This window comes from Podarcis erhardii, assembly GCF_964252035.2.
Source record: "Podarcis erhardii genome assembly, chromosome: 13".
Classification (NCBI taxonomy): Eukaryota; Metazoa; Chordata; class Lepidosauria; order Squamata; family Lacertidae; genus Podarcis; species Podarcis erhardii.
In genome coordinates, this window is record NC_138502.1 from 506,557 (window position 1) to 532,850 (window position 26,294).

The window sequence follows — 26,294 nt, forward strand, 5'->3', positions numbered from 1 at the left end:
TGGGCTGTGACGCTCACTGGGCGTGATCTTGTGGGCCAGTCACTGCCTCTCAGCCTCGACTCCCCTATAGGGGATAAAAATTTGGGAATGGGATGGGACGAGGTGTGCCACCTTGAGCTCCTTAGAGGAAAAGGTGGGGTGGAAATGTGATGTGTAAACTGTAATAAACCTGGGTGCCCTTTGCTCCAAATAATAATAATAATAATAATAATAATAATTTATTATTTATACCCCGTCCATCTGGCTGGGTTTCCCCAGCCACTCTGGGCGGCTTCCAACAAAACACTAAAATACATTAACCTATTAAACATTAAAAGCTTCCCTGAACAGGGCTGCCTTCAGATGTCTTCTAAAAGTCTGGTAGTTATTTTTCTCTTTGACATCTGGTGGGAGGGCATTCCACAGGGCAGGCGCCACCACCGAGAAGGCCCTCTGCCTGGTTCCCTGTAACCTCACTTCTCGTAGGGAGGAAACTGCCAGAAGGCCCTCAGAGCTGGACCTCAGTGTCTGGGCAGAACGATGGGGGTGGAGAAGCTCCTTCAGCTCTACTGGACCGAGCCCGTTTAGGGCTTTCAAGGTCAGCACCAACACTTTGAATTGTGCTCAGAAACGTTCTGGGAGCCAGTGTAGGTCTTTCAAGACCGGTGTTATGTGGTCTCCCAGTCCCCAGTCTAGCTGCAGCATTCTGGATTAATTGTATCCAATTAATTGTATTAATTAATTGTATTAATTAATCCAATTGTATTAATGTGATCCATGTCACCTTCAAAGGTAGCCCCACGTAGAGCGCATGGCAGTAGTCCAAGCGAGAGATAACCAAATGAAACAAGGGCACCTCACGGTCTGCCACAGCCCCATTTCGCTGGCGAGAATTGATGCTGTGGGGTTCTGAACCTGCCATGGACCACGTTGATGGAGCCTGGGAGCCTGCACTGGCCCCGATCCCAAGCCCCGTCTGGCTCCGTCAGGAGGCCACACCCTTTGTGGCGAGGGGGGAGATGCGTGGCTGCAGAGGGCCCAGCAGCCCGACGGAGGGGGCGCTTCCCTACAGAGGCTTCTGCCCTTTCCCCTACTCACCGGAGCCCCGCTGCATGTTGTTCCGTGAGGAGGAGCGGAAAAGGAAGCTGGAAGGCTTCTGCACGGAGCCGGGCTCCCGGGACGAAGGGTAGGCAGGGTGAACGGGATCTGCAAAGGAGGCAGAGGATGAGGAAAAAGGCACTGAGCTGGGGATTTGCGCTGGAGGAGAAAGGGGGAGGAGGTGGCAGGGAGCAAATGGGCCCCTTGACTCCACAGAGGAGACCACCGGATTCCTGCCTCCCCAACCTCAATCCTGCACCAGTCCTGCAAACTGCCTGCCAGGGACAGACATATACACATACACACACACTTGGCAGGTTCTAAGCACCTGAGGAAAGGAGGCCTCAACATGGGGCTTCCCTCACACATGAACCAGAGGCAGCCGTCAGCGCAGAATGCTGCAGCCTGATTGCTGACGGGGGAACAGAAGGCGAGAGGCAGGGTGTCACACGGGGTGACTCTGAAATCCGAAAGCCCAAAATCCACCCCTGGAGTTTAGACAATCCTTCCCAGATGTTAAGAAAGTCAACGTGAGTTTCAATTTGTTTTTAAGATAAAGGTACCCCTGCCCATACGGGCCAGTCTTGCCAGACTCTAGGGTTGTGCGCTCATCTCACTCTAGAGGCCGGGAGCCAGCGCTGTCCGCAGACACTTCCGGGTCACGTGGCCAGCATGACAAGCTGCATCTGGCGAGCCAGCGCAGCACACGGAACGCTGTTTACCTTCCCGCTGGTAAGCGGTCCCTATTTATCTACTTGCACTTAAGGGTGCTTTCGAACTGCTAGGTTGGCAGGCGGTGGGACCGAACGACGGGAGCACACCCCACCACGGGGATTCGAACCGCCGACCATGTGATCGGCAAGTCCTAGGCGCTGAGGTTTTACCCACAACGCTGCCCGCGTCCCTTAATTTGTTTTTAGTCTATCGCTATTTTAACTTGGATTACGGTTGTTGATTTTCCATTGCAAACCACTTTGAGGATTTTGCTTCTTGGCAGGTTTTATGAAATAATAAATAAAAGCTTCCCCCTCTGCCTGCCAGGAGACTCACCGGTGCCCGCCCCTCCAGATATTAGGAGGAACTCACCTGCAGAGTGCAGAGTTTGCCTGGGGGAGCCAGACAGCTGCTCTGGTCCCTAAAAGAGAGATTGGGAGGGGGGGAAAGGAGGCACTGTTACTTGGATTCAGGACAGATAAAACCAAGTCCTTCTTCATGCAGCGCATCGTTAAACTGTGGAACTCCCTGCCACAGGGCTGGCCACCAAGTTGGATGCCTTTAAAAGAGGATTAGACCAATTCACGGAGGAGGAGAGGGCTACCCATGGCTTCTAGCCTCCATGGCTATGGTTTGCCTCCACAGCTGGAGGTGGCGCTGCTTCTGAACGCCAGTTTCTGGAAACCCCAGGAGGGGAAAGGGCTCTTGTGCTCGGATCCTGCTTGCAGGTTTCCAGCAGGCACCAATGTAGGGGTGCAGATATTCAGAGTGTGGGGGTCAGGTGGGATTGCTATGAGGAATTATGAAATATGGAGCAAGGCATTGTGTCTGCAATGAAAGCATTGCGCTGACTGGGTTTGATTCATTGACAATAGTTTCTGATCAAATCCCACAAGCCTCTCCATCTCTGCCATTTGCTTTCTCTATGCCTGACAGGCACGTATCAGCATTCTGAAACACAGGCCAGTTGCTTCATCAGGCATCCTCAGTACATAAAGATAGTAGGTTACTTTGATGTAGTTTAATCTTTAGATATTTCTTAAGGGCCAGGAAGAGAGTTCACCAGGAGATGGCAAATGCTGCCATCCTGTCTCTCCCGTTTATTCCTCTTTATGACCTCCGGGGTTTTGCTGAACGCATTCCTCCTATTATTCCTGTTTTATTTACTCTGAACTACTATGCATGCTAAAATCAGCTCTTTGTAGTTTTAATCCTTAACTTTGTCCCACATGGAGTTTTTTGAAATGCTCAGAGGAAATCTGATTGGTTCTTATGAATACTGTGTAAAAAGTTCTTTGAATAAAACGACCTTAGCCAGGGGGTGGACGAGATGATTATTATTAGCACAAGAGTCTTGCTGGTCAAGCCTTGTGTGTATTTTATTAATCAGAGTCCAATCCTTCCTTGCTTTGGGAACGCCACACACCTGGCTGGCCTCTGTGAGAAACGGTGCTGGGCTAGAGCTTTGGCCTGATCCAGCAGCACAGGTTTTCTTATGGAGCCTCCAGGTCCGGTGGCAGTCTATCTGGAGTCCTAGGTCCTTAGGGGTAATTGGCCACTGTGAGAACAGGATGCTGGAGTACTAGGCAGACCGCTGGCCTGATCCCAGCAGGCTCTGCTCATGTCATTACACAAAGGGAGGGGAAGACACCTGAGCGATGTGGCTAACATTACACAAAGCAAAGGCCAGCTCTCCTGTTTGGCTGGGAGCCTTCATTGCGAAGCCCCGTGAGGAGCACCCGAAATGTTCTGAATGGAAAGCAGACACAGGGGGAGACATGCACGCCCCTTCCCTTCGTTCATCCGTCCTTACCTGGTTCCGATGCTTCAGCTGGGAGAGGCTGCTGCTGCTGCTGCTGCTTTCTGCCAGGCTGCCATGGGGGAGAGAAAAAACCCGGAGTCAAGGACAGAGAGAGGCTGAACCAGTCTAGCTGGTGTCCTGGGTGCATCACTCAGGACCCCCTTTCCCAACAGCCAGGCTGGGGTGGTGGTTACAGGGTTCAAGGCCCGGGTTCAAATCCCCACCATCGGCCATGAAGCCAGTCACCCCCGCCTCCCAGTCTAATCTACCCCACAGGGTTGTTGTGGGGATTAAAGGAGGAGGAGGAGGAGGAGGAGAATCACACACACCACCTCGGAGTAAAAGGCTGGGCTATCAATGCAATAATAATAATAATAATAATAATAATAATAATAATAATAATAATAATTTATTATTTGTACCCCGCCCATCTGGCTGGGTTTCCCCAGCCACTCTGGGCGGCTTCCAACAAAGATAAAAAATCCATTAAAATGTCACACATGAAAAACTTCCCTGAACAGGACTGCCTTCAGATGTCTTCTAAATGTCAGGTAGTTGTTTATCTCTTTGACATCTGATGGGAGGGTGTTCCACAGGGCGGGTGCCACCACCGAGAAGGCCCTCTGCCTGCTTCCCTGTAGCTTTGCTTCTCGCAAGAAGGGAACCGCCAGAAGGCCTTCGGAGCTGGACCTCAGTGTCTGGGCTGGACGATGGGGGTGGAGATGCTCCTTCAGGTCTACTGGGCCTTTGAGGCCGTTTAGGGCTTTCAAGGTCAGCAACCAGCACTTTGAATTGTGCTCGGAAGTGTACTGGGAGCCAATGTAGGTCTTTCAGGACTGGTGTTATGTATGAAGCAAAATACAGTGGTACCTCGGTTCTCAGATGTGATCAGTTCTGGAAGACCATTCGGCTTCCAAAACATTCGACAACCAAGGGCGCAAAGGGCAGTCAACAAAGTCAATGGAGAAAAAAAGAAAAACACACCTAGGAAGCCATTCGACTTCCGAGGTGCGTTCGAAATCGGAAGCAATTACTTCCGGGTTTTCGACATTCGGGTTCTGAAACGTTTGGCTTCTGAGACATTTCGAAAACTGAGGTACCACTGTAGAAACAGCCACCGGCTTCTGGGTTTTAAGACGGGAGTCCCATCTTATTTATTTAATGAAGAGAGTGATAGCAATAGCAGCCAATAGCATAAAGTGGGCAGAGGATTGGGCTGAGGAGGCCTGGATTCAAGTCCTCCCTCTGACAGGTACTGGGGGGGGGGAGGGGGGCGGCTTGGGGCTACAGGCAGGCGGTTAAGGGCAGCTCCTTCCGCGAGGGTAAAGCGATGTCTGCTTCCAACTTCTTGTGGCTTTTATGGCATGGTTTTATTGCTGCATTTTTTATGATAGGGTAGTATGCAAATACTGCTAATAAATAATAATAATAATAATTTTAATACCCCGCCCTTCCCGGTTCAAAAACCAGGCTCAGGGTGGCTAACAACAAATTTAAAACACTTCAAAACACTTAATTATTGTTACGGAAGGGGGGGGGCATGTCTTCTTCACCTTCTTCTTCGCTACAATATATCAATTTATTTCCAATTGTCAATGTCAAAAGGGACTAAAATCTATAAAATTCATAGAAAATCAGCGTGCCAGTTTGCTCAATTACTCTAGGACTCCATCACACCTCCCCTGTCCAGCATAATCCCTCAAGCAAGGTGTCAAGGTGATCAGCCTTTCCTCCAGGCAATGTCAGGTGGCAGACTATGCATATTTGGGACCATTGTCTTCTCATCCCCAGGAAGTGTTTATCTGCGCATATCTCCAGCTCTGCATATTCCCCCCTCCCTCCTCCATATGTTAATCTGTGTAACCCCCTCCACCTTCCTGAAGTGCTGATCTGTGTAACCCCCCCACCTTCCTGAAGTGCTGATCTGTGTAACCCCCCACCTTCCTAAACCCCCTCCACCTTCCTGAAGTGCTGATCTGTGTAACCCCACCTTTCTGTGATGTATTCATGACGTGTTTTGCACTGTATTCTGGGACATGGAGGGAGTTTCAAAAACTCATGTCACCCCTTTCTCACTGTTCAATCTCGCCTTGAACCTGTTGCGCAATAAACTTGGATCTTCTGCAGTTTGCTCCTGTCTCCGGCTGAGCTCATTTTCCTCCGCAGGGACCCACGGACTTAGTCCGATGAGCTGCGTGGCAGAGCAGCCTCGCACCCAGATTTTTGCCGTAACATTATAAAAGCAGCATAAAATACAGTATAAAAACATGAATAACAATAAAATTCAAAAATCAATTAGATAATCCCCAGGGCTAGCTGGCTGAATTGGTCCCACTTGGGCCAGCGAGGAGACCAGGGGAGAATTAGCTGTGGGGTCTCAGAGCGGGTGACCTTCATAAAAGGGGAGGGGGAGGGAAGGGAAATAAAAGATCAGGCTGAATTCAAATTAAAGGCCAGGCGGAATAGCTCTGTCCTACAGGTCCGACGGAAGGAGGTTAAATCCTGCAGAGCCCTGGTCTCCAGGAACAGAGCATTCCACCAGGTCGGAGCCACCACTGAGAAGGCCCTGGCCCTGGTGGAGGATAGTCTGACTTCCTTAGGCCCTCTAAACTATGGTTCTTCATGGACCTTAAGGTCCTCTGCGGGGCAGACCAGGAGAGGTGGCCCCGTATATACGAGGGCCCTGAGCCACAAAGGGCAGAAATAAGCAGAAGTACCAACCCCTCCCGGCCGTTACCTCTCCCTCCTCTCGGCCCCCTGGCTCCACAGGGGCCGCTGCTGAAGCTGCTGGCGCTCCCTCTCCTGCCACAGCTGAAGGATCTCGGGGCGACGGCGCTCCTCCCCAAATGGCTCCGGCCGGGGAAGGCTGGCCCTGGAGGAGAGGGGGAAGCAAGAGGCAGGGGGTCGCAGAGACCGTGGGGGGACAACCGCCACCCCCAGCAGCGCAGGAGACAAAAAGCATGGGGGTCGCTACTGTTGCAGGAATTTATGTATAGGTTGGGGGGGGGGTGTTTGCCCCTCCAGCAGATATCCTGCACATGCAGCCCACTACCAAAACCAGCACAATCCCTTTTGTGATTTGTCCCCACAAAACACTTCATCACAGTTTCTTCCTATCTATTCAAAGGGCCTTTGCTGCACGACACCAAATGTAAGAATTCACTGATCAATGGATCTATGCACTGGCTCACTGGGAAAACTCCAGAAATTCATCTAGACCTGTGAGCTCAGCTACTCAGCAGCCCCTCTGCCTGAGTGATAATCCCTGGCATCCTGATACCTGAGAGCCAGACAGGTAGCCATGCCAGAAATAACAGACCCAGATGAAGGCAAAAGGGTGGGATGGAAAAAAAAAAAAGGGTGGGATGGACTTGGCTGGGAAACAGGGAAATGTAAATATCTCTTTTGTTCCACTTGATGGGTGTTTGGTGGAGGGCAAGGGGGACCATGGGGCAGGGTCCAGGATGCTCAGGTTACTGTCACCAGACCTCCCCTTTCGTGATGTAACCATGATGTAGTTTGGGGGGGGTGTAACATGGGGATTAGCAGCTAATAAAAGTTTGGGTTCTCTTTTGTTTGGGGCTTCCATCTTGTTCCACCTGGTGGCAGGTGGGAGTCCTGTCACGACAGTCTTCAATCAAGACCAAGCCTACTGGCTGCTGTTTTGCTCTGGTCTTCCTGGCTGGGGTCCTTGTTTTTTGTCCAAGGGGGCCCTCAGATTTCTCCGTTAACACTGCCCATCACTGGCTGCCCATCTGACCCCCTGCAAAAGGGAAAAGCTTCTCCCCTTTCAGCAGGAGGGAACACCGCCCCACAGAAAGTGGGCTCAAAGCCCAGAAGAGCATGTGGGGTTTGGGCCATTCCCAGCAGCCAAGAGGGATTTGAGGACCCCACACCCCAAGCTCAGGATTGAGTAGGGGGCAACGGCACCCTGGGAGGAAGGGGAGCTGGAGGAGAGGGAAAGGAGACCCCACAGGGACAAAGCTGCATCCGGCGCAAGATCCCACTCGCTTGCGCAGGGAGCTGGCCGCAAGGTGGCGCCACACACCTGCCGGTCAGGCCCTGCTCCGCAAGTCCTGTTTTCTGGAGGGAAGTGGAGGAGCTCTTCTTGGGCTTCTGGAAGTCCTAGAAGAGGCCAAGAAGAGAGAAAACGTGAGCAAATAAAGGGGGGAATTAATTTGCTGGTTGAAGCTGCAATGTGACAGCTTAGAAAATTACGCCCTGGGAGGAGAAGGCAGATAGGGGAAAGCTTTCATCCCTCTCTCTCGTGACGCCAGAACTCCTCCCGTGAAGCGGAGCCTTGGGGGATTTGGGACAGAGAAAACAAAGCCCGTTTTCCACAGCTGAACTGTGGAACTCAAACAGGAGAAGGTGGTCAGGACGTCTTCCTATTGGCGGTCCAACCCTTTTATCACCCCCTGGTGATCATCTTGTTCAAGCAAAACAAGATGATTCAGAAGCTTTTGCCCCCAGCCCACAAATGCCTGAGGAGATTTCACCCCTCCCATATCCAAGAATCTCATGATGATCTCTGCTGATTCTCCAGAGAGGAGGGGCGGTTTTCTACTCTCTACTTATTCAGCTCCAGCACCACATCAAAGAGTCAGTCAGTCAGTCAGTGTGTGTGTGGTGGAGAGAGAGAGAGAGAGAGAGAGAGAGAGAGAGACTGAGTGTTAGAGATCGTGTGTATAGATAAGATTGCTGCTAGGAGCAGCTGCAGACACTCAGTGCAGCATTCATTTATGCTTAGACCTCATTAAGCTCTGTATATAGTTGTATAATAGTTGTAGATAGAATAAAAGAAGATATTCTACAGAGCTGCTCTCCGAGTCGTTTATGCTCTGCTATACTCTGCTGTGCAACGACTGTCTTCTTGTGGAAGTGAATCCGGTGCTCATGACTCTAAGCTGTGAGTCCACAGCACTTTGACCTGTTCCTGTGCAGAAGGTGGTCTCTGGAAGTGCTACCCCAGCTCGCCCGGCCCAGTCGGGGCTGAAGTGGATGAGTCCAGTTGGTGGCACTGGCTCAAGGGCGATGCTGACAATGCCACACCCTGCCTGCCCAGGACCCCAGAGTCGCTCCTCTGTTTGGGGAGAATGCAAGGGGCCTCGCCATCTTCGGACGCTACCCCTGCCCTCCCTTCCAACTCTCCCAGCAGGACGCGGGAAAATCCTGCCCCGGGAGGAGGACCCAAGAGTAACCGCAAGAGATCTGCCAGTAGGAGGGCAAGCTCCATTCTCACCTCGGAGGGCGCCGTCCCCAGAGAGGCGCTCTCTGGCTTTCCCACGGAGACCTCATCCTCCTCTTCCTCCCCATTGATGCTGCTGTCGATGTAGTCAATCTGCTCCAGATCAGCCGCATCCACTGTGGGAACGGAGGAAGGAAGGAAGGAAGGAAGGAAGGAAGGAAGGAAGGAAGGAAGGAAGGTAGGTAGGTTAGGGCTCAGGTCTCCCTCTTTTCCCCTCCCTCCAGGCCCAAAGTCAGGTCTTGCTGTTAGCAACACCCCCCCCCCCCGATTTGCCTGGCTGCTCACCTGTCCCATTGCGCTTCTCCCTCAACTGCTTGGGGTCTCTGGCCAGCTCGGCAATGCGGAAGGAGAGGTCCGAAAACTCATCTGTGGACTGAGAAGCGGGGAGAACGAGGGAGGGTGAAGGAGGAGAGAGAAACAGCAAAGGGCAGGTGGTAAGGGCCGTCCGACAGCTCCTTTGCTTTTAAGCAGAGGCGGCATGATTCTTGAGCTGCGATTCCTGCATTGCAGGGGGGCTGGACTATGTAACCTACGGGGTCCCCTTCCAACTTTATGATGCTAGAATTCTATGGCCCTGGAAGGCGGTGGACTCTCCTTCATATTTTAAGCAAGGTTTGGATAGCCTTCTACGTGGGGCTACCTTGGAAGGTGATCCGGAAAGGTTGCCAAGACCACAGAACTCCAGTCGTGAAAGACCTGCATTGGCTCCCAGGACATTTCTGAGCACAATTCAAAGTGTTGGTGCTGACCTTGAAAGTCCTAAACGGCCTCAAAGGCCCAGTAGACCTGAAGGAGCATCTGCACCCCCATCGCTCAGCCAGAACACTGAGGTCCAGCACTGAGGGCCTGCTGGCAGTTCCCTCCCTGCGAGAAGCCAAGTTACAGGGAACCAGGCAGAGGGCCTTCTCGGTGGTGGCACCTGCCCTGTGGAACGCCCTCCCTTCAGATGTGAAGGAAATAAGCAGCTATCCTATCTTTAAAAGACATCTGAAGGCAGCCCTGTTTAGGGAAACTTTTTAATGTTTAACAGACTACTGTATTTTAATACTTTGTTGGAAGCCGCCCAGAGTGGTTGGGGAAACCCAGCCAGATGGGCGGGGTATAAATAATAAATTATTATTATTATTATTCTGCCAGGCATTAGTGAGGTGTGATCATTGGCTGCTTCTCGGGCGTTATGGAGTCGTGGCAAGGGGCTGGACTGGAGGAGCCTTCCGGATCCCTTCCAACCCTGCAATCCTCTAGCAGCATGACTAGGACGGGACACAACCGGGCTGGGAGGCTCACGTCATGCCCCTCTGGCTGTAAGGTTTTTGAGGGCCGCCTAGGCAGGGATCAGGGCCCCTGCAAAGCCCTCTATCTCCTTTGTTACTGTAAAAAATGTCCCTTGCAAGCAAAGAAGGAAGGCGTTCCCACACCTCGTTCCCCGACCACCGCTTGCTCCCGCTGTCGACGCTGTTGAAGCCTGAATCGAGGCCGCCATACTGCCGCACGGGGTAGAAATCGTCCGGGAGGCTGTGGGAGCAGACACAGAAAACAAGCCTCTTGGAAACAATGCTCTTCATGCCCCTCTCTGGTGGCTAAAACAGCTCCAGAGCCACCTCCTCCCAGGTACAGCCTTTCTCCTCCCCTTCCTGCCCCCCAGGCACCCTGCTCCTTCCCAGGAGATTAAGGAGTGATATGATAGCCATGTTCAAATATATAAAAGGATGTCACATAGAGGAGGGAGAAAGGTTGTTTTCTGCTGCTCCAGAGAAGCGGACACGGAGCAATGGTTCCAAACTACAAGAAAAAAGATTCCGCCTAAACATTAGGAAGAACTTCCTGACAGTGAGAGCTGTTTGACAGTGGAATTTGCTGCCAAGGAGTGTGGTGGAGTCTCCTTCTTTGGAGGTCTTTAAGCAGAGGCTTGGCAACCATATGTCAGGAGTGCTCTGATGGTGTTTCCTGCTTGGCAGGGGGTTGGACTCGATGGCCCTTGTGGTCTCTTCCAACTCTATGATTCTACGATTCTATGGGGCAGCAGATGCTTAGCAGAGCCTCCCAGGCCCCCCTCTGCCCGCCTTACCACGTCCCGAAGCCAGAGGGGCGGGTTCCTTGTGCGAATTCTGCCAGGTCTGGCCGCGCCTTGCTGCAGGCCTCAATGTTGAGGTATTTGAAGATGTGGATTTTGCCTTTGGAGCAGATCTGCGGGGAGAATGGAGGTGCTGGGTCCCTGCCCCGTTTAGCGAGGAGGTGGTGCGACGAGTTGCCGGATCGCGCCTGCCTGCCCCGCCAGCCTGTTACATCCTGGCCCCCAGGCCCCACTGAGAGCCCCCACTAAGGGCAGGATAAATGGAAAGAGTGGGGAGAACCACAGGCCAGCTCCGGCCCCCCGCCTTCCAAGCAGTCTCTGCTCTCAGACGCCCCCCCCCCGTTACCTGCGCAGGTGGGAACTGCAAAGGGTTGTTCTCCAGCAGGATGGACTGGAGGTGGCGCAGGTGGCGGTAGCAGGTGGGAATGCGGACCACACGGTTGCAGGAGAAGTCCAGCCGCACCAAGGGCAGCTCCGCCAGCTCTGAGGTGGGGCAAAGCACAGGCGCCCATGAGCAAGGGGCAGGAGAGGGGCAGGGAGGGCTGCCTCTGTCGCCGGTTTAGAAGCAGGGGATCTGCCGGTGCCCAGATGGCGCCGGCAAAGGAGGGAGGCGCTTTGGACAAGCACTGACCTTCGGGCAGGACGGCGATTTGGTTCCTCCGGACGTTGAGGTCCCGAAGAGACTCCAGGCCGCCCACACTCGCCGGCAGGGACTGCAGCTCGTTGCTGCTGACGTCCTGAGGCAGAAAAGAGGATTTGGGGAAAGGTCACAGGTGAGCCGTGGGGGGGGGGGGAGGGAGGGAAAGCCCTGGAGGCAGGGAGAGCGCCTTAGGGGTGCCAGTACTAAGACTGCTTTAGAGACATCTCAACTAGGGCCAGGGCCTTTTCAGTACTGACCCCGACTTGGTGGAACGCTCTGTCCCAAGAGACCAGGGCCCTGCGGGACTTGACATCTTCCCACAAGGCCTGCAAGACAGAGCTGGTCTGCCTGGCCTTTGGTCTGGACTCAGTCTGACCCTTATGTTTCCCACCCCTTATGGTCTTGATCTATGGGCTATTATTAAAACGAGGCTGCATTTTAAATTGTATTTTAACCTGTACTTAAATTGGTTTATTTTTCTATTTTATTTTTTAATTGTAATTTTACTGGTGTTAGCTGCCCTGAGCCTGGCTCTGGCCGGGGAGGGCGGGGTATAAATAAAAACATATTATTATTATTATTATTATTATTATTATTATTATTGCATGGGGCAGGGAGAGAAAGCTTATTTATTTCATAAAACTTACATATTAGCAGTTTTATTTTAATTTTTAAAAAACCCAACCACCACCTCGAAGCAGTTTACCCAAAAGATAAAACAATAAAATTAAAAGGACATAGACTGCCTAATGGCTGATGGGCTGGGTAAAGAGGACGGTTTTTGCCTGGCACCTAAATACATGTAATGGTAGCGCCAAGCGGGCCTCTCTGGGGAGGGCATTCCACAAATGGGGAGCCACCACAGAAAAGGCCCCGCTCTCGTGTTGCCTTGGTATATTTGAGTGGGCAGAGTGGACCCCCCCCCCCACAATTGTACCTAGGCGTCCTCGAGGCGATTTGGGGTGAGAGAGGGATACAAGTACTGTAAGGTTGTCCTAGCGGATTGAACCATGTGATAGTTGTGTGTGTTGGGGTGGTGGTGGTCCCGTCGCCTTTTGGGTTCAGGTCTGGAGGGCCTTGGGCATCCCTCCCACCCCCCCACGTGGCTTCAGCCCAGCTGAGCATGGAGATACCAGCCAGGCCGAACCCTGGGGGAAGGCAAGCAAGAGGAGCCCGTCTCCCGGGGGCTTCTGCCCTGGAGGAATTCCGCCCCCCCGGCATTGCCGACTCACCAGCTGGCGGAGGGTACTGAGGGTGCCGATATCGTCAGGCAGGGAGATCAGCTTGTTGTTGCTGGCGATGAGGACCTTGAGGGGCAGCCGGCAGAGGCAGGAGGGCAGGGAAGAGAGCTGGTTCCGACTGCAGGGAAGAAGACAACAGTGGAGGAGGAGGAGGAGGAGAGTTCTGGCTCCCCAAATCTCAGGGGAGACTGGCAAAGCAGGATGGGTGGGCTGGGGAATGAGGAAGGAAGGGAGCGGGGGCGCCTATTCCATTTTGTCTTCTCTACTTCCTGACTTTCACCCTGAGGTCCCACGGCAGGTAGCAGCATTAGAAGCAATTTGAAAAGTAAGGAAAAGGAGGGGACATTCTACCCTATGTGGTGGGAATGTAATGAAATTAAAAAGTTTTGGGAAATGATATGTACAATGAATTGAAGGAAATGTTCCACCTAACATTTGTTAAGGAACCTGAAGCATTTTTGTTAGGGATCGTAGGAAAATACCTGCCAAGAAAGTTCAAAAATATCTTCATGTATGCGACAACGGCGGCGAGAGTCTTAATAGCAAAAGGATGGAAGAACGAGGAAACGCCGACTAAAGAACTGTGGCAAGAGAAATTGATGGACTATGCAGAATTGGCGAAATTGAGACATAAACTACGGGACAAGGATAACTGCGATTTTAAAGATGAATGGGAACCTTTTACAAAGTACTTAAAGAAACAACAAAGTGAATTGGACTCCGTGGCAGGTTTTGAATAAACACTCACAAACTCTTTATTGACAATAAACAGCCAGATAAATTAAGGATCTATACAGTTTTGTAATATGCAGAGAATAGCATTTGTAGAGAAACCAGAGATTGGAACTGAGGGAAGTCGGGGGGGGCAGGGAGGGGGGTTATTTTATGGGGAGGGGGAAAAATGGGGGCGGGAATCAAGGATGATATGTTTTAAGAATGTATGTTTTGTTTAAATTCTTAATATTTTTTTAAAAAACAACAACAAGCAATTTGAAAAGATGTGAAATGGCGTTGCCGTCACGGGGCTATTGTTGAAATAACCTTGGGAAACTGAAAAGAAATAAATAAAAGCCGATTCGAAACAGCTCGCAACCTGGGAAACGAGGTGGGTCGTAAAAATGTGCAGCTCAGGTGGCAAAAGCCAGGGGCTGGGAGCACCTCTGTGGGGAGGAGGGAGCCCCACAGCTCTGCAGGGGCAGGCCACCCCCCTGAGGGCAGAGGAACCTCCGAGAAGGCCCCCTATGCCAATCTCAGAACCTGGGAGGGTCTGTATTGTGGACCTGAGTCACGCAGGGCTTTCAACGCCAACGTGAGGGAATCCAGAGAGCCCTCGCCGCACCTCTGGAGAAACACCCCATTTCCCCCCTTCTCTGGCTTCCCCCTTGTGCGAGTTACCTGACGTTCAGGTAGGTGAGGGCTTGGAGGTTTGCGATGGCGGGGGGGATGCTGCGGAGGCAGTTGTGGTACAGGCTCAGCCCCTCCAGGGACATCAAGTGGCAGGCGTCTTCAGGGACCTCGGCAAAGCGGTTTCGGGAGAGGTCTGGGAAGGAAGAGAACAGGGTCTTTAAGCTCCCAGGGAGCCCCTGCAGAGTCCAAAAGAAGCCCCCCCCAAAAACACTTCCAGGTGACTCAGGCTGGCTGGCTGACAGAAGCCTCCGCTGAAGCTCTTTGCTCCAGCCCAAGAGGGGCGCTTGGGGGAGGAGGAGTCGGGCAGCCCCACAGCGAAGCCTTCCCAGGGGCAGGTTGCTGGAGGCTGAGGGGGAAGGAGCGTTCAAAATACCCCAGATGCCAGGAACGCTTTGTGACTGGCGGGGGTCCAGTTGCGACCGTGGGGGTTTTCAGGTGGGAGGCCAAGTTGTTAACAGACATCTCTATCTGGCTGGCCTTTCCTGCTCTCTCTCTCACACAGGTGAGCAGAAGACCTGATCCACTGCATTCGTACAGCAGAACCTCGGTCGACGAACGCTTTGGGAGTCGAACGTTTCAGCTTTCAAACGCTGACCACCCGGAAGCGAATGCTTCCGTTTCCAAATGTGCCTTGGAAGTTGAACGGCTTCCGAGGTGCGTTTCTCAGTTTTTCCACAACAGATTTCGGCAACTGCGCCTCGGTTGCCGAACATTTCGGAAGTCAAACAGTCTTGCAGAACGAATTACGTTTGGCAACTGAGGTTCCGCTGTTTTCCGCCTTTTCCTCCGAGGAAGACACAGTTCACCCCCCCTGTCAATTCTTTACAACGACCCTGCGAGGGAGGTTAGGAGGCTGCGACTGACTCCAAGCTCACCCGGGAAGCTTTGGGGGTGCGTTGGGGTTTGAGTGGTGTATTCTATTTGAACTACATGCTGCAAACTGTTTCGAGATTCAGCATGGCCCAGCTTTGGAGTCGCAGAATTGGGACCCCAAGGGCTGCCTAGTCCAGGAATCACAGCTGAAGAATCTCCAAGCGCCTTAAAAACCTGCAAGGGAGGAGAGTCTTCCCGTTCCCCTGTGAAACGGCTCTGACCCTCTGAAAGTTCGGTTGAATCCCTCGCTTTGGGTCCCTGCCCCCTGCAACAGCAGGAAACAAGGTTGTGCTCAATCTTACAGGGGACAGCCCTTCAGACTTCTGAAGGTGGCTCTCCTACGCGATACGAAAATCTTTACTGTCATTGTCCCATACAGAACAATGAATTTTTTGGGGGGGGGGGGATCTACATAAGACCTTCGAAAGCAACAACCCTCCTATCCCACCTATCCCAACCTGGTTAGCCCCCTAAAAACTCTGATACCCCATTCTTAAAATACAATATACTCCCATAGAGACTACCTTAAAGGAAAAGGGACCCCTGACCATTAGGTCCAGTCGTGGCTGACTCTGGGGTTGCGGCGCTCATCTCGCTTTACTGGCCGAGGGAGCCGGCGTCCAGCTTCCGGGTCATGTGACCAGCATGACTGAGCCGCTTCTGGTGAACCAGAGCAGTGCACGGAAACGCCGTTTGCCTTCCTATTTATCTACTTGCACTTTGACGTGCTTTCGAACTGCTAGGTGGGCAGGAGCAGGGACTGAGTAAGGGGAGCTGACCCTGTCGCGGGGATTCGAACCTTCCGATCGGCAAGTCCTAGGCTCCGTGGTTTAACCCACAGCGCCGCCCACGTCCAGAGAGTACTTTACACTGCGTTTAAAACCAAAATCGCATTTGGATAGAAACTGTTTCTCAGGCGGCTAGTCCTGGTCTTTATAACCCTGGACCTTCTTCCAGAAGGCAGGAGCTGAAAGAGATCATTTCCGGGGTGTGCACTGTCCTGCGCTATCTCTGCAGCTTTCTTACGGCACCTGGAAGCATAGATTTGATCCAAGGTGGGAAGAGGGCACCCAGTTATTCTCTCCGCAGTCTTTACAACCCTGGACAGCATTGCTTTTCCCCCTGACGGTGCAGCTCCCAAACCACACACACAGACCCTAAGTTAATACACTCTCCACAGTACAATGGTAAAATGCCATCAACAGGTCCTTTGAGAGACTGTGCTCTCTTCATCAGGTCTTTGCTGTTTTCTCCCCAGGTTAGGTCATCTCAAAACTCCATTCCCAGAAATCGAAACCCTGGGACCTGTTCCACGCACTTCCCCTCAATAATAAGTGGCTGAATATTCAATTTACATTTCCTGGAGTCCTATCGGCTATGTCGTTTCTTCTCCAGGCTGAGCCTACCCAACTCCCACAACCATTCCTCAACACAAGTCAGACCAGACCGCTTCATTTCCAGCCAGACAAACCCCTGCAGGCTGCCCCTGCTGACCCTCTGGGAGTCTCTGGTCAGCTATGCCTCTGGACCCCCTCCCTCCAGGAGTCTTCCCACCCTCCACCTGGGGGAATGTTGCAGGAATTTATATATAGGTTGGGGGGGGGTTGCCCCTCCAGCAGATATCATGCACATGCAGCCCACTACCAAAACCAGCACAATCGCTTTTGTGATTTGTCTCTACAAAACACTTCATCACAGTTTCTTCCTGCCTATTCAAAGGGCCTTTGCTGCAGGATATCAAATGTAAGAATTCACTGATAAATGTACCTATGTACTGGCTCACTGGGAAAACTTCAGAAATTCCTATAGACATGTGAGTATCCTGACACCTGAGTGCCAGACAGGTAGCCATTCCAGAAATAGCAAACCCAGATGAAGACAAAAGGGTGTGATTAACTTGGCTGGGAAACAGCAAAATGTAAAGATCTCTTTTGTTCCACTTGATGGGTGTTTGGTGGAGGGCAAGGGGAACCATGGGGCAGGGTCCAGGATGCTCAGATTCCTGCCACCAGACCTCCCCTTTCATGATGTAACCGTGATGTATGAGTGATGTAGTTGGGGGGTGTAACATGGGGATTAGCAGCTAATAAAAATTTGGGTTCTCTTTTGTTGGGGGCTTCCATCTTGTTCCACCTGGTGGCAGGTGGGAGTCCCATCGCGACAGTCTTCAATCAAGACCAAGCCGACTGGCTGCTGTTTTGCTCTGCGATTCCTGGATGGGGTCCTTGTTTTTTGTCCAAGGGAGCCCTCAGATTTCTCCGTTAATAGGAAGAAGGCGACAGAGACAAGGCCTTTGGTGTGTGTATGAATCTGCAAGCAGTCCTCCCTCTCTGAAGTCCACCAAGGGTGGAGAGCCCAGCAGGCATCGTACTCGCTTTATGCTTTGTGTCTGCTCAGATGATGTTTTGGAAGAAGGAGGAGGAGCAGCAGCTAAATTTAGAAGCAGCCCTTCCAAGTATCCAGGAAGAGAGGCTCCTCGAGAGCCCAGTGGAGGAGGAAGAGGCAGTGGGGCTGAGGCCAGCCACTTCTGCACCGGGGAGGGCTTCCTTGCAAGGAGGCTACCTTGGCAGCTGCAAGAACAACAACAAAACCCGCCCGCCTTCCAAGTTCCTGGCTCAGCTTTTGCTCCTTGAAGCATTCTGCATTAAAAATGGGTCGGTTCGTGGGTGAGGGGAATCACAGGCTTTTTCTGCAAGGGGGAAATCTCAAGTGTTAGAAGAAGCTCAGATATGAAAGTGGGGCGCCAAATGGCTCCTTAAACCAGGGTTAGTGTCACCAAAACAGAAGGCCTAGTTGCCATTTAGGGGCCAGACAGCTCTTAAGCTGTATTTTGCAATACAGTGGTGCCTCGCAAGACGAAATTAATCCGTTCCGCGAGTCTCTTCGTCTTGCGGTTTTTTCGTCTTGCGAAGCACGGCTATTAGCGGCTTAGCGGCTTTAAGAAAAAGGAAACAAACTCGCAAGAACTTGCAAGACGTTTTATGTTGCGAAGCAAGCCCATAGGGAAATTCGTCTTGTGGAATGACTCAAAAAATGGAAAACTCTTTCGTCTTGCGCGTTTTTCGTCTTGCGAGGCATTCGTCTTGCGAGGTACCACTGTACGGCTTTTGGGTTCCGGAAATTCATTCTGATTAAATGTGACGGGAGAGAATCCTACAGGATGTGTTGCTGGTGTGCGATTCAAGGATCGCCAGGCAGGCACCTCCAGGTGGTGGAGACGTCAGGCACCATCCGGGCATCTTCACCTGGTCGCAGGTGGCCAATAGCCAGGTGCAAAATGTGTCTGATCTTTCTGAAGAAGAGGCCAATTGGGGAAGGAGAGTCTTCTGAAGATCGGCAGAGGCAGGAAGAGACTGAAGGAACTGGGTGAATGTTGCCCAGAGGAATGGGTTTTTTTGGGGGGTGGCGAGAAAAAGTACGGGTGGTAACAATGATGAGCTTAAGATGAACTGGCTAGATCTGAGGCCAAGAGCAACTCTGGCATCCTGCGGTTTTCCAGCAACCAGGATTCAGAAGCAGAGCAACGCCTCTGAGGGCAAGGTCGGCACACGCTCGACCTGGGTGCGAATGGTGCTCTGAGGATGCCGACCAGCTCACCTGTGCTGCTGCCCCCATCTCCCAATGCAGCATTTTTATGGGGTGGGGGGCAGGCAGAGAGAGGGCGACGCCGCAGCAGCCTGGCAGATGGCGGAACGGAGCCAGCCTCTCCCCCCCAAAAAAAGTTAACAATAGTGACAGAACAGCTGACACAGATGCCCACTGTATGTGCCGGGAGGGCCCAGCTGGGTAAACGTTTTGTCAGCCATACGATCCGGAGAGGGCGGCACGAGGCCGAGAAGAAGGGAGCGTTTTGTTCTCGAGGGAGAGCCTGAGGGAGACTCTGCTGCTGGCGCAAGGGAGCTGGGAGCTGCCAGGAGGATGACAGGGGCCCAGGAGGAGGAGGAGGAGGATATCGTAGGGAGGGGGCTCTTTGCACAATGCCCCTCAGCCAGTGGCAGCGAAGAAGCCGCAGGAGATGCCAGCCTGGATGGGGACACCAGGCTCCGCGCAAACTGGGTCTCTCTTTGGGCACCTGTGGCTGTTGGCATTCGTCTGTCTCGGAAGACAACAAAAGAATGCACCTTTGGGGGTGAGCTCAAGCAATTCGCAAGAGGCAGCGTGGTCTCCAGAGCCACCAGTATCCGAACAACCAAGGAAGAGGATGCAGGACCAGCCCAATGGCCCAACTCGTCCCACGTCCCAGGGGTCCGACGAGCTGTTGGAAACCTGAAAGTGGGGCCCAAGCACAAGGGAGGCTCTCTCCCCTCCTGTGCTTTCCAGCCATTGGGACCACTGACAGCCTCCTCCTCCTCCATGGATTTGTTCAATCCTCTCATCATTTGGGACCACCTCTCCTGGTATGTCCCACGGAGGACCTTACGGTCTTCAAACCAAAACATCCTGGAGATCCCAGGCCACAGGGAGGTTAGGCTGGCCTCAACCAGAGCCAGGGCTTTTTTGGCCGTGGCCCCGACTTGGTGGAACGCTCTGTCCCAAGAGACCAGGGCCCTGCGGGACTTGACATCTTTCGGCAGGGCCTGCAAGACAGAGCTGTTCCACCAGGCCTTTGGCCAGGGCACAGCCTGACCCCTTCCTTTGGCAATCCTCATAGAACTCTAGCCCAGTGGTTGCCATTAATTTGATTCAGAATTGATTTTAGAATGAATTGATTTTAGAATGCTGTGTTACTTTTATTGTTGTTAGCTGCTCTGAGCCCGGCTTTTGCTGGAGAGGGCAGGATATAAATAAAATTTTAATATTATTATTATTTCTCTGCAGCTGCTTGATGTGAGAAAAGCCTTTCTGGACCAGGCCAAAGGGGCTCCTCCTAGCCCAGGTTCCTCTCCTCCCAGGGGCCAACCAGACGACACACAAGGAAGCCTTGAAAGCAGGACGCAAATGCAACAGCCCCACCCACCCGCCTGGGACCCCCAGCAAGAGCAGTGTTCAAAATCCCCCAGCCGCATTTTGCTACTGGTTTGGCTCCAACTGCATCAATGTGGAGATTTCTGGGCACCTGAGTTGAAAACGCTCCGCCTTAGTCCAGAGTTAATACCATTTCCATGGTGTCCCTTTCTCCTCCTTGCAAACTGGGACGAATGAATTGTTGTTAAGAGCAAGCTACCCTCAAGCTATGTAGTTGAGATTGTAGAATTGTAGCGCTGGAGGGGACCATCTTGTCCAACCCCCTGGTGAACAGACATTCCGTTGTGGTGCCCGTAAAACTAGATTTCTAAGGTGCCTCTGACTGTGGAGGGAGAAGACGGCTGCCGCAGATGTCACGCTCCACGCACTTGTCCAAACCAGGGTTTCTCAAACTTGAGTCTCCGGCTGTTTTGGACTACAACTCCCATCATCCCTAGCTAGCAGGACCGGTGGCTGGAGAAGATGGGGATTGTAGTATAAAAACAGCTGGAGACCCAAGTGTGGGTAACACTTATTCTGAAGTCATCCATTTAGCTGGAGCAAATTCCATTGTTTGCTGGGAATAATCAATGTTGCCCCTTTTTCTGCATCCTTGAAGTCCCTTCCTGCCCTGTCTCCTCTGCCCCCCTCCCCCCCCCAGGTCTCCTCTTCTTCTGCCCCCTCTGCCCTTCCTCATACGGCTTTTTCAACCAGCCCACGTGCTGCTTTGCAACCGTTAAGTAATAAGCAGAAGGAGGCCTGTTTTGTGTCAAGCTAGGCAGAAAGGAAGGGGGCGTCACAGGAAGGACAAGCGGCAATCTTACACTGGTGACCCCGCTCAGAGTCCGGCGAGTAGGAGTCTGCAATGGCATGCAGCTTCCTCTGGGGACTTGCGTTTTATGAACTTTGGATCAGGTCCAAGGGGGCCCCTCTAGTCCAGCATCACTGTCCTCGCAGTGGCCAACCAGATTTGGGAAGCCCGCAAGCAAAGCCTGAGCACGAGAGCCACTCCCCCCCCCCCCGAAGTTTCCAGCAACTGGGATTCAGAAGCATCACTGTCGGCAGAGAACAGCCACCCTGCCCAGGAGCCATCTAAAGCCTTCCAGGAATTCGTCAAATCCCCTCTGGCAGCTGTCTAGGTCAATGGCCATCACTGCCTCTGGTGGGAGGGAGTTCCACAGTTGAACTACGCACTGCTTGAAGAAGAACATTGTTTTCTCTTTCCTCTATCTTCCAACATTCAGGATCGTCAGATGTCCCCAAGCCCAAGCGTCATGCAAGGGGGAGAAAAACTTCTCTCCGTCCATTTTCTCCATGCGTAATTTGAGACCGCATTTTCATGTCCACCCCTGGCTCCTTCTAAACCTAAAAAAGCCCCCAAAGTTGAAACCTGTTGTCACGGTCCGGTTCGCGGGCGATCGAAGTCCTGGCTGGGGACGTTGGGACCAGGGGCAAGATGGCGGGGTGGGAGCAGGAACGGGGGTCCAGAAGCCAGGAAGCCAAGAGTCTGAGGGTCAGAGAGCTGGGAGTCAAGAAGCCAAGGGTCAGGAAGCAAGAAGCCACGAAGTCAGGGGTCCGAGGATCAAGAAGCAAGGAGCCACGAAGTCAGGGGTCCGAGGATCAAGAAGCAAGGAGCCACAAAGTCAGGGGTCCGAGGATCAAGAAGCAAGGAGCCACAAAGTCAGGGGTCCGAGGATCAAGAAGCAGGGAGCCACAAAGTCAGGGGTCCGAGGATCAAGAGGCAAGGAGCCACGAAGTCAGGGGTCCGAGGATCAAGAGGCAAGGAGCCACGAAGTCAGGGGTCCGAGAATCAAGAGGCAAGGAGCCACAAAGTCAGGGGTCCGAGGATCAAGAAGCAGGGAGCCACAAAGTCAGGGATCCGAGGATCAAGAGGCAAGGAGCCACAAAGTCAGGGGTCCGAGGATCAAGAGGCAAGGAGCCACGAAGTCAGGGGTCCGAGGATCAAGAGGCAAGGAGCCACGAAGTCAGGGGTCCGAGGATCAAGAAGCAGGGAGCCACAAAGTCAGGGATCCGAGGATCAAGAGGCAAGGAGCCACGAAGTCAGGGGTCCGAGGATCAAGAAACAAGGAGTCACGAAGTCAGGGGTCCGAGGATCAGGAAGCAAGGAGCCACAAAGTCAGGGGTCCGAGGATCAAGAAGCAAGGAGCCACAAAGTCAGACGCAGCAGGGCAGGAAACCTGTTGCTGTGGCAAAGAGCCGAAGGCAAAATGCTGACCTTATATCCTTTCCCGGCTCTTGCCACCAGGTGCTGTGAGTTACCAATCGGCCTCACCTGTGTGGCCGCGCCTTGCCTCTTCAGAACCAACTTAGGAAGGCCCCAGTCCTGCAAAGTCCTATTGGTCACAGGGCCTGGCTCCTGCAGGCACACCTGACACCTGTCCTCCAGGAGGAGTCCTTTCCCTTTCCCAAGAAGAGCGATGGAGGAGATATATTTAGGCATCAGACCTGCCCTGAGCAGGGGTTTCTTTTTTCCTTTTAGGGTTGGGGGACAAGGAGCACTGCCAAGATGTGTTGCTGAGGCCAACTTTCTTAGAAAGGTGTGCACAGATTCTGCTTGGGTGGCCTTGCCCCTCCCTCAACCACGGCAGGCGTGAAAGAAGCGGAAAAAATCCCCCTTATCAGTGAACGTGCAACTGCAGCACTGATTAAGCAATACTGGGGAGCTGTTACTTGGGAGGTGGGGGGGGGTGGAAGGAGGCAGGCACAGCCCTGACATCTGGAGATAAAGGCTGCTTTCTACTTACTCGCCTGTACAGTATTACAATAGCGGTTGGCAGTGCCAACAGAGCTGACCTGAGGAGCTGCCTGACATGCCACAGCAAAAATGCAGCGAGATGAGATTTGGAGGAACTCCACCGGTAACTTTGGCACAAATCCGCTAATCGATGGCGAGTCCACCGCCTTCCAAGGGAGTCCGTTCCACTGCTGAATGGCACTTGCCATCAGAAGAAAGTCCTTCCTCATGTTTAGTCAGAATCTCCCCTCTTGCAATCTGGATCTGCTGGGTTCAGTCCGACCCTCTGGAGCAGGAGAAAACAAGTTTGCTTCACCTTCCAAGCCGCGTTCGAAATTAGCCAGGCGCCAGGCGCGTTTTGCACCTGGCTTTCGGCCACTTGCGACCAAGTGAAGATGCCTAGGCGCCAGGACGGTGGTGCCTGATACCTCCACCCTCTGGGGATCCCGGATATGGACTGTTTCTGCACCCTAAGACCCCACCCTGTAGAATTCCATCCATTATATTCAATCTGCACAATTGGGTTGAATTTCAGAAATCGAAATGCTTTTTCTGCGCAGCCTGAGCAGGAGCCCTCCCCCTTAAGAAAAAGAGGTCGGAAGAGGCCAATATATGATCAAGAAGGAAAGTTCTCAAAGCTCTTAAATGAACTCAAGGTTGTCCTCTGAACTAGCCAGACTGAGAATCAATCACAGCCAGTCCAATCGCTTGGAAAATAAGACTTTAGAGCCGTCTTGGCCCAAAACGGCAATGGCAATTGCAACCTTGGGTTTAGGCCTGCTTCCGATTCTGGTGCCAGGAGATTACAGGAGAGGGTCTGCTGGCGCAAAGAACTGCAGCTACTGTGCAACCAAGACGCGAGGCCCCACCTGAGCACTTCCCTTTTGGAAGGCAGGTACAAATTCCCCAGATAAAACCCCTCTCTCCGCAGCTGGAAGGGACTGAGCGGGGAAGGCAGGGATCCTGCCACTGTGATAATAATAATTATAATAATTATAATTTATTATTTATACCCCGCCCATCTGGCTGGGTTTCCCCAGCCACTCTGGGCGGCTTCCAACAGAACACTAAAACACAATAACCTATTAAACATTAAAAGTTTCCCTAAACAGGGCTGCCTTCAGATGTCTTCTAAAAGTCTGGTGGTTGTTGTTCTCTTTGACATCTGGTGGGAGGGTGTTCCACAGGGCGGGAGCCACCACTGAGAAGGCCCTCTGCCTGCTTCCCTATAACTTAGCTCCTTGTAGGGAGGGAACCGCCAGAAGGCCCTCGGAGCTGGATCTCAGTGTCCGGGCTGAACGATGGGGGTGGAGATGCTCCTTCGGGTATACTGGACCGAGGCAGTTTAGGGCCTTAAAGGTCAGCCCCAACACTTTGAATTGTGCTTGGAAACATACTGGGAGCCAATGGAGGTCTTTCAGGACCGATGTTATATGGTCCCAGTCCCCAGTCTAGCAGCCGCATTCTGGATTAGTTGCAGTTTCCGGGTCACCTTCAAAGGTAGCCCCACGTAGAGCGCATGGCAGTAGTCCAAGCAGGAGATAACTAGAGCATGCGCCACTCTGGCAAGACAGTCTGTGGGCAGGAAGGGTCTCAGCCTGCGGAGCAGATGGTCTGATGTGTTGCAGACGCTGCCTCCTTCCTTGGGGCAGGTCTAAACCACGTGAGAGAGAGAAAGGAGATCTTGAGAAAGGTTTTGGTCTGGAGGAGCCAGGAAGGAGGGAAGCCCGTCGTCCCCCCCTCCTGCAAGGGCTGCCCCCCCCTCCTCGGGAGCTTCCTTCCTTCCTTCCAGCTCTTGCTTCAGATCCAGAGGCAGAGAGAGGAGCTACGTGCTGCTGCAGCAACAACAACAGCAGCCCCCGTCTCCCTCCGTCCGTGTCCTGCGCCTGAACCCCTTGGCGTCCTTCCCTGCATACACGACTGCTTCAGAAGGGGCTCCTCCCACTATCCTGGCAACAGGGAGGCTCTCCCCAAGGAAGAGGCAACACACACAAGCCCCGGATCAAGGCCGCTCCACTGTCCAGCCCCAAGAGCACGGAAGGAGCATCTGCCGGACCAGGCCCAGCATCCTGTCCTCAGAACTGAGGAATCTCAGATAGACTGCCCCTGGCCCTGGAGGTTCCACCAGGACACCGGAAGAGCCCGGCTGCAGGGTCAGGCCACAGGGACCCATGGAGCCCAGCAGCTTGTCCTCACGGGGGCCGACCAGACGCCCATTATGGGAAACCAGGAAGCGGGATCCGGGCACAAGAGCAACTCCTCCATGAATCTGCCTAATCCTCTTGTAGGTTCCCGAAAGGAGGATGTGAAGGGGAACGAGAGAGGGGTTAAGGTGCGGGGGCAAGGTGTCTTTCCAGCAGCATTTGCAAGCCCTGTGCTTTCCAGATTTGGCATTTTTTTGGACTACAACTCCCATCAGCCCCCAGCCAGCATGGCCAATAGTCAGGGAGGGCTGCGTCAAAGGGTTGCAGGCAGACTCAGGCCCGGCTTCGCCTTCAGAGGGATGCAAGTTGCGGCACTAAATCGCACACACCCCCCCCCCCGCATCCTAGCTACAACGGAGAAAATTACACATAATTTGAGATTTCAGCTACAACCTCCAGACGCTATTTATACGATCTGGCATTCCTTTCTTACATATACAGCGGAACCATCCTTTTCGAGACAACCTTCGTCACAAAGCTGGCAAATCGGGAACTAGACTTGATCACCTAAGAAGGCTGGTATTCTTTTTACATGGAGACAACGTCTATTATTCCCACTTTTTCTTTTCACGCCTATTTCATCCCACATACTTATTCGACGTGCCCCTTTCATAGTTTCGCTTTTCGTCTTTTAATTCCCATCTCCTTTTTTAACGGCTCTCCCTGTTTTAGACACATTATAAAACCAAATTTTAAAATCTTTAGTAGGGCTGGGCGATAGGACATAACCTAGGTTTAAACTCCATATCGTGATAACGGTTTCATAAGATTTTACCTGGCAATATATCGCGAATCGTGATGCGCATGGGTGGGAAAAGCCATGAAGCCAGCCATAGCTTCAACTCTGTTTAAGACATTGTGATATGTTGGTATATCACAATGTTTAGCTGGTGGTATATAACGGTATTGAAAACCAGACATTGTCTAGCCCTAATCTTTACCAAACGCCTACCCCAAACATATTTTTCAAGGCCTGGTAACTTCATTTGGAGAGATAATCTCCAGTAGGCAGACATCTGCAATGGACAGGGGTGCAACTGCAGGTAGATATGACCCATAGATTGTCACCTGAGGCCCTTCTTTGTGCTGCCTCCTCCACGGAAGGAACATCAAAACGGGGCCTTTTCGCCGGTGGCTCCCCATTTGCAGAATGCTCTACTTAGGGAAGCCTGCCAGGCGCCATCACTGTATATCTTCAGACGCCAAGCAAAAACATCCCTCTTCAGCCAGGCCTTCAGCTACTTGTGGCCTTTTAGAGCTGAGGCTCGTTGGTTGCTTTATAAAACCCTGCCCTGGTTTTAACACACATATATCTT

The 26,294-nt window shown here is 52.5% G+C and overlaps 1 protein-coding gene across 3 annotated transcripts in view; it reads right to left on the bottom strand.

Moving 5' to 3' along the window:
* The window catches only part of LRCH4 (leucine rich repeats and calponin homology domain containing 4), a 68,721-nt gene that overhangs the window by 6,193 nt on the left and 36,234 nt on the right, over positions 1–26,294 (bottom strand). For all 3 annotated transcript variants that reach the window (XM_081835702.1, XM_081835703.1, XM_081835704.1), the window contains exons 2-14: positions 14,191–14,335; positions 12,787–12,913; positions 11,546–11,651; positions 11,261–11,397; positions 10,909–11,027; positions 10,259–10,355; positions 9,126–9,213; positions 8,835–8,956; positions 7,641–7,717; positions 6,330–6,464; positions 3,605–3,662; positions 2,164–2,212; positions 1,078–1,185 (exon numbers count right to left, since the gene is read on the bottom strand). In XM_081835702.1, the coding sequence (XP_081691828.1) occupies positions 1,078–1,185; positions 2,164–2,212; positions 3,605–3,662; positions 6,330–6,464; positions 7,641–7,717; positions 8,835–8,956; positions 9,126–9,213; positions 10,259–10,355; positions 10,909–11,027; positions 11,261–11,397; positions 11,546–11,651; positions 12,787–12,913; positions 14,191–14,335 (1,368 nt within the window). The remainder of the gene's footprint in view (positions 1–1,077; positions 1,186–2,163; positions 2,213–3,604; positions 3,663–6,329; positions 6,465–7,640; positions 7,718–8,834; positions 8,957–9,125; positions 9,214–10,258; positions 10,356–10,908; positions 11,028–11,260; positions 11,398–11,545; positions 11,652–12,786; positions 12,914–14,190; positions 14,336–26,294) is intronic.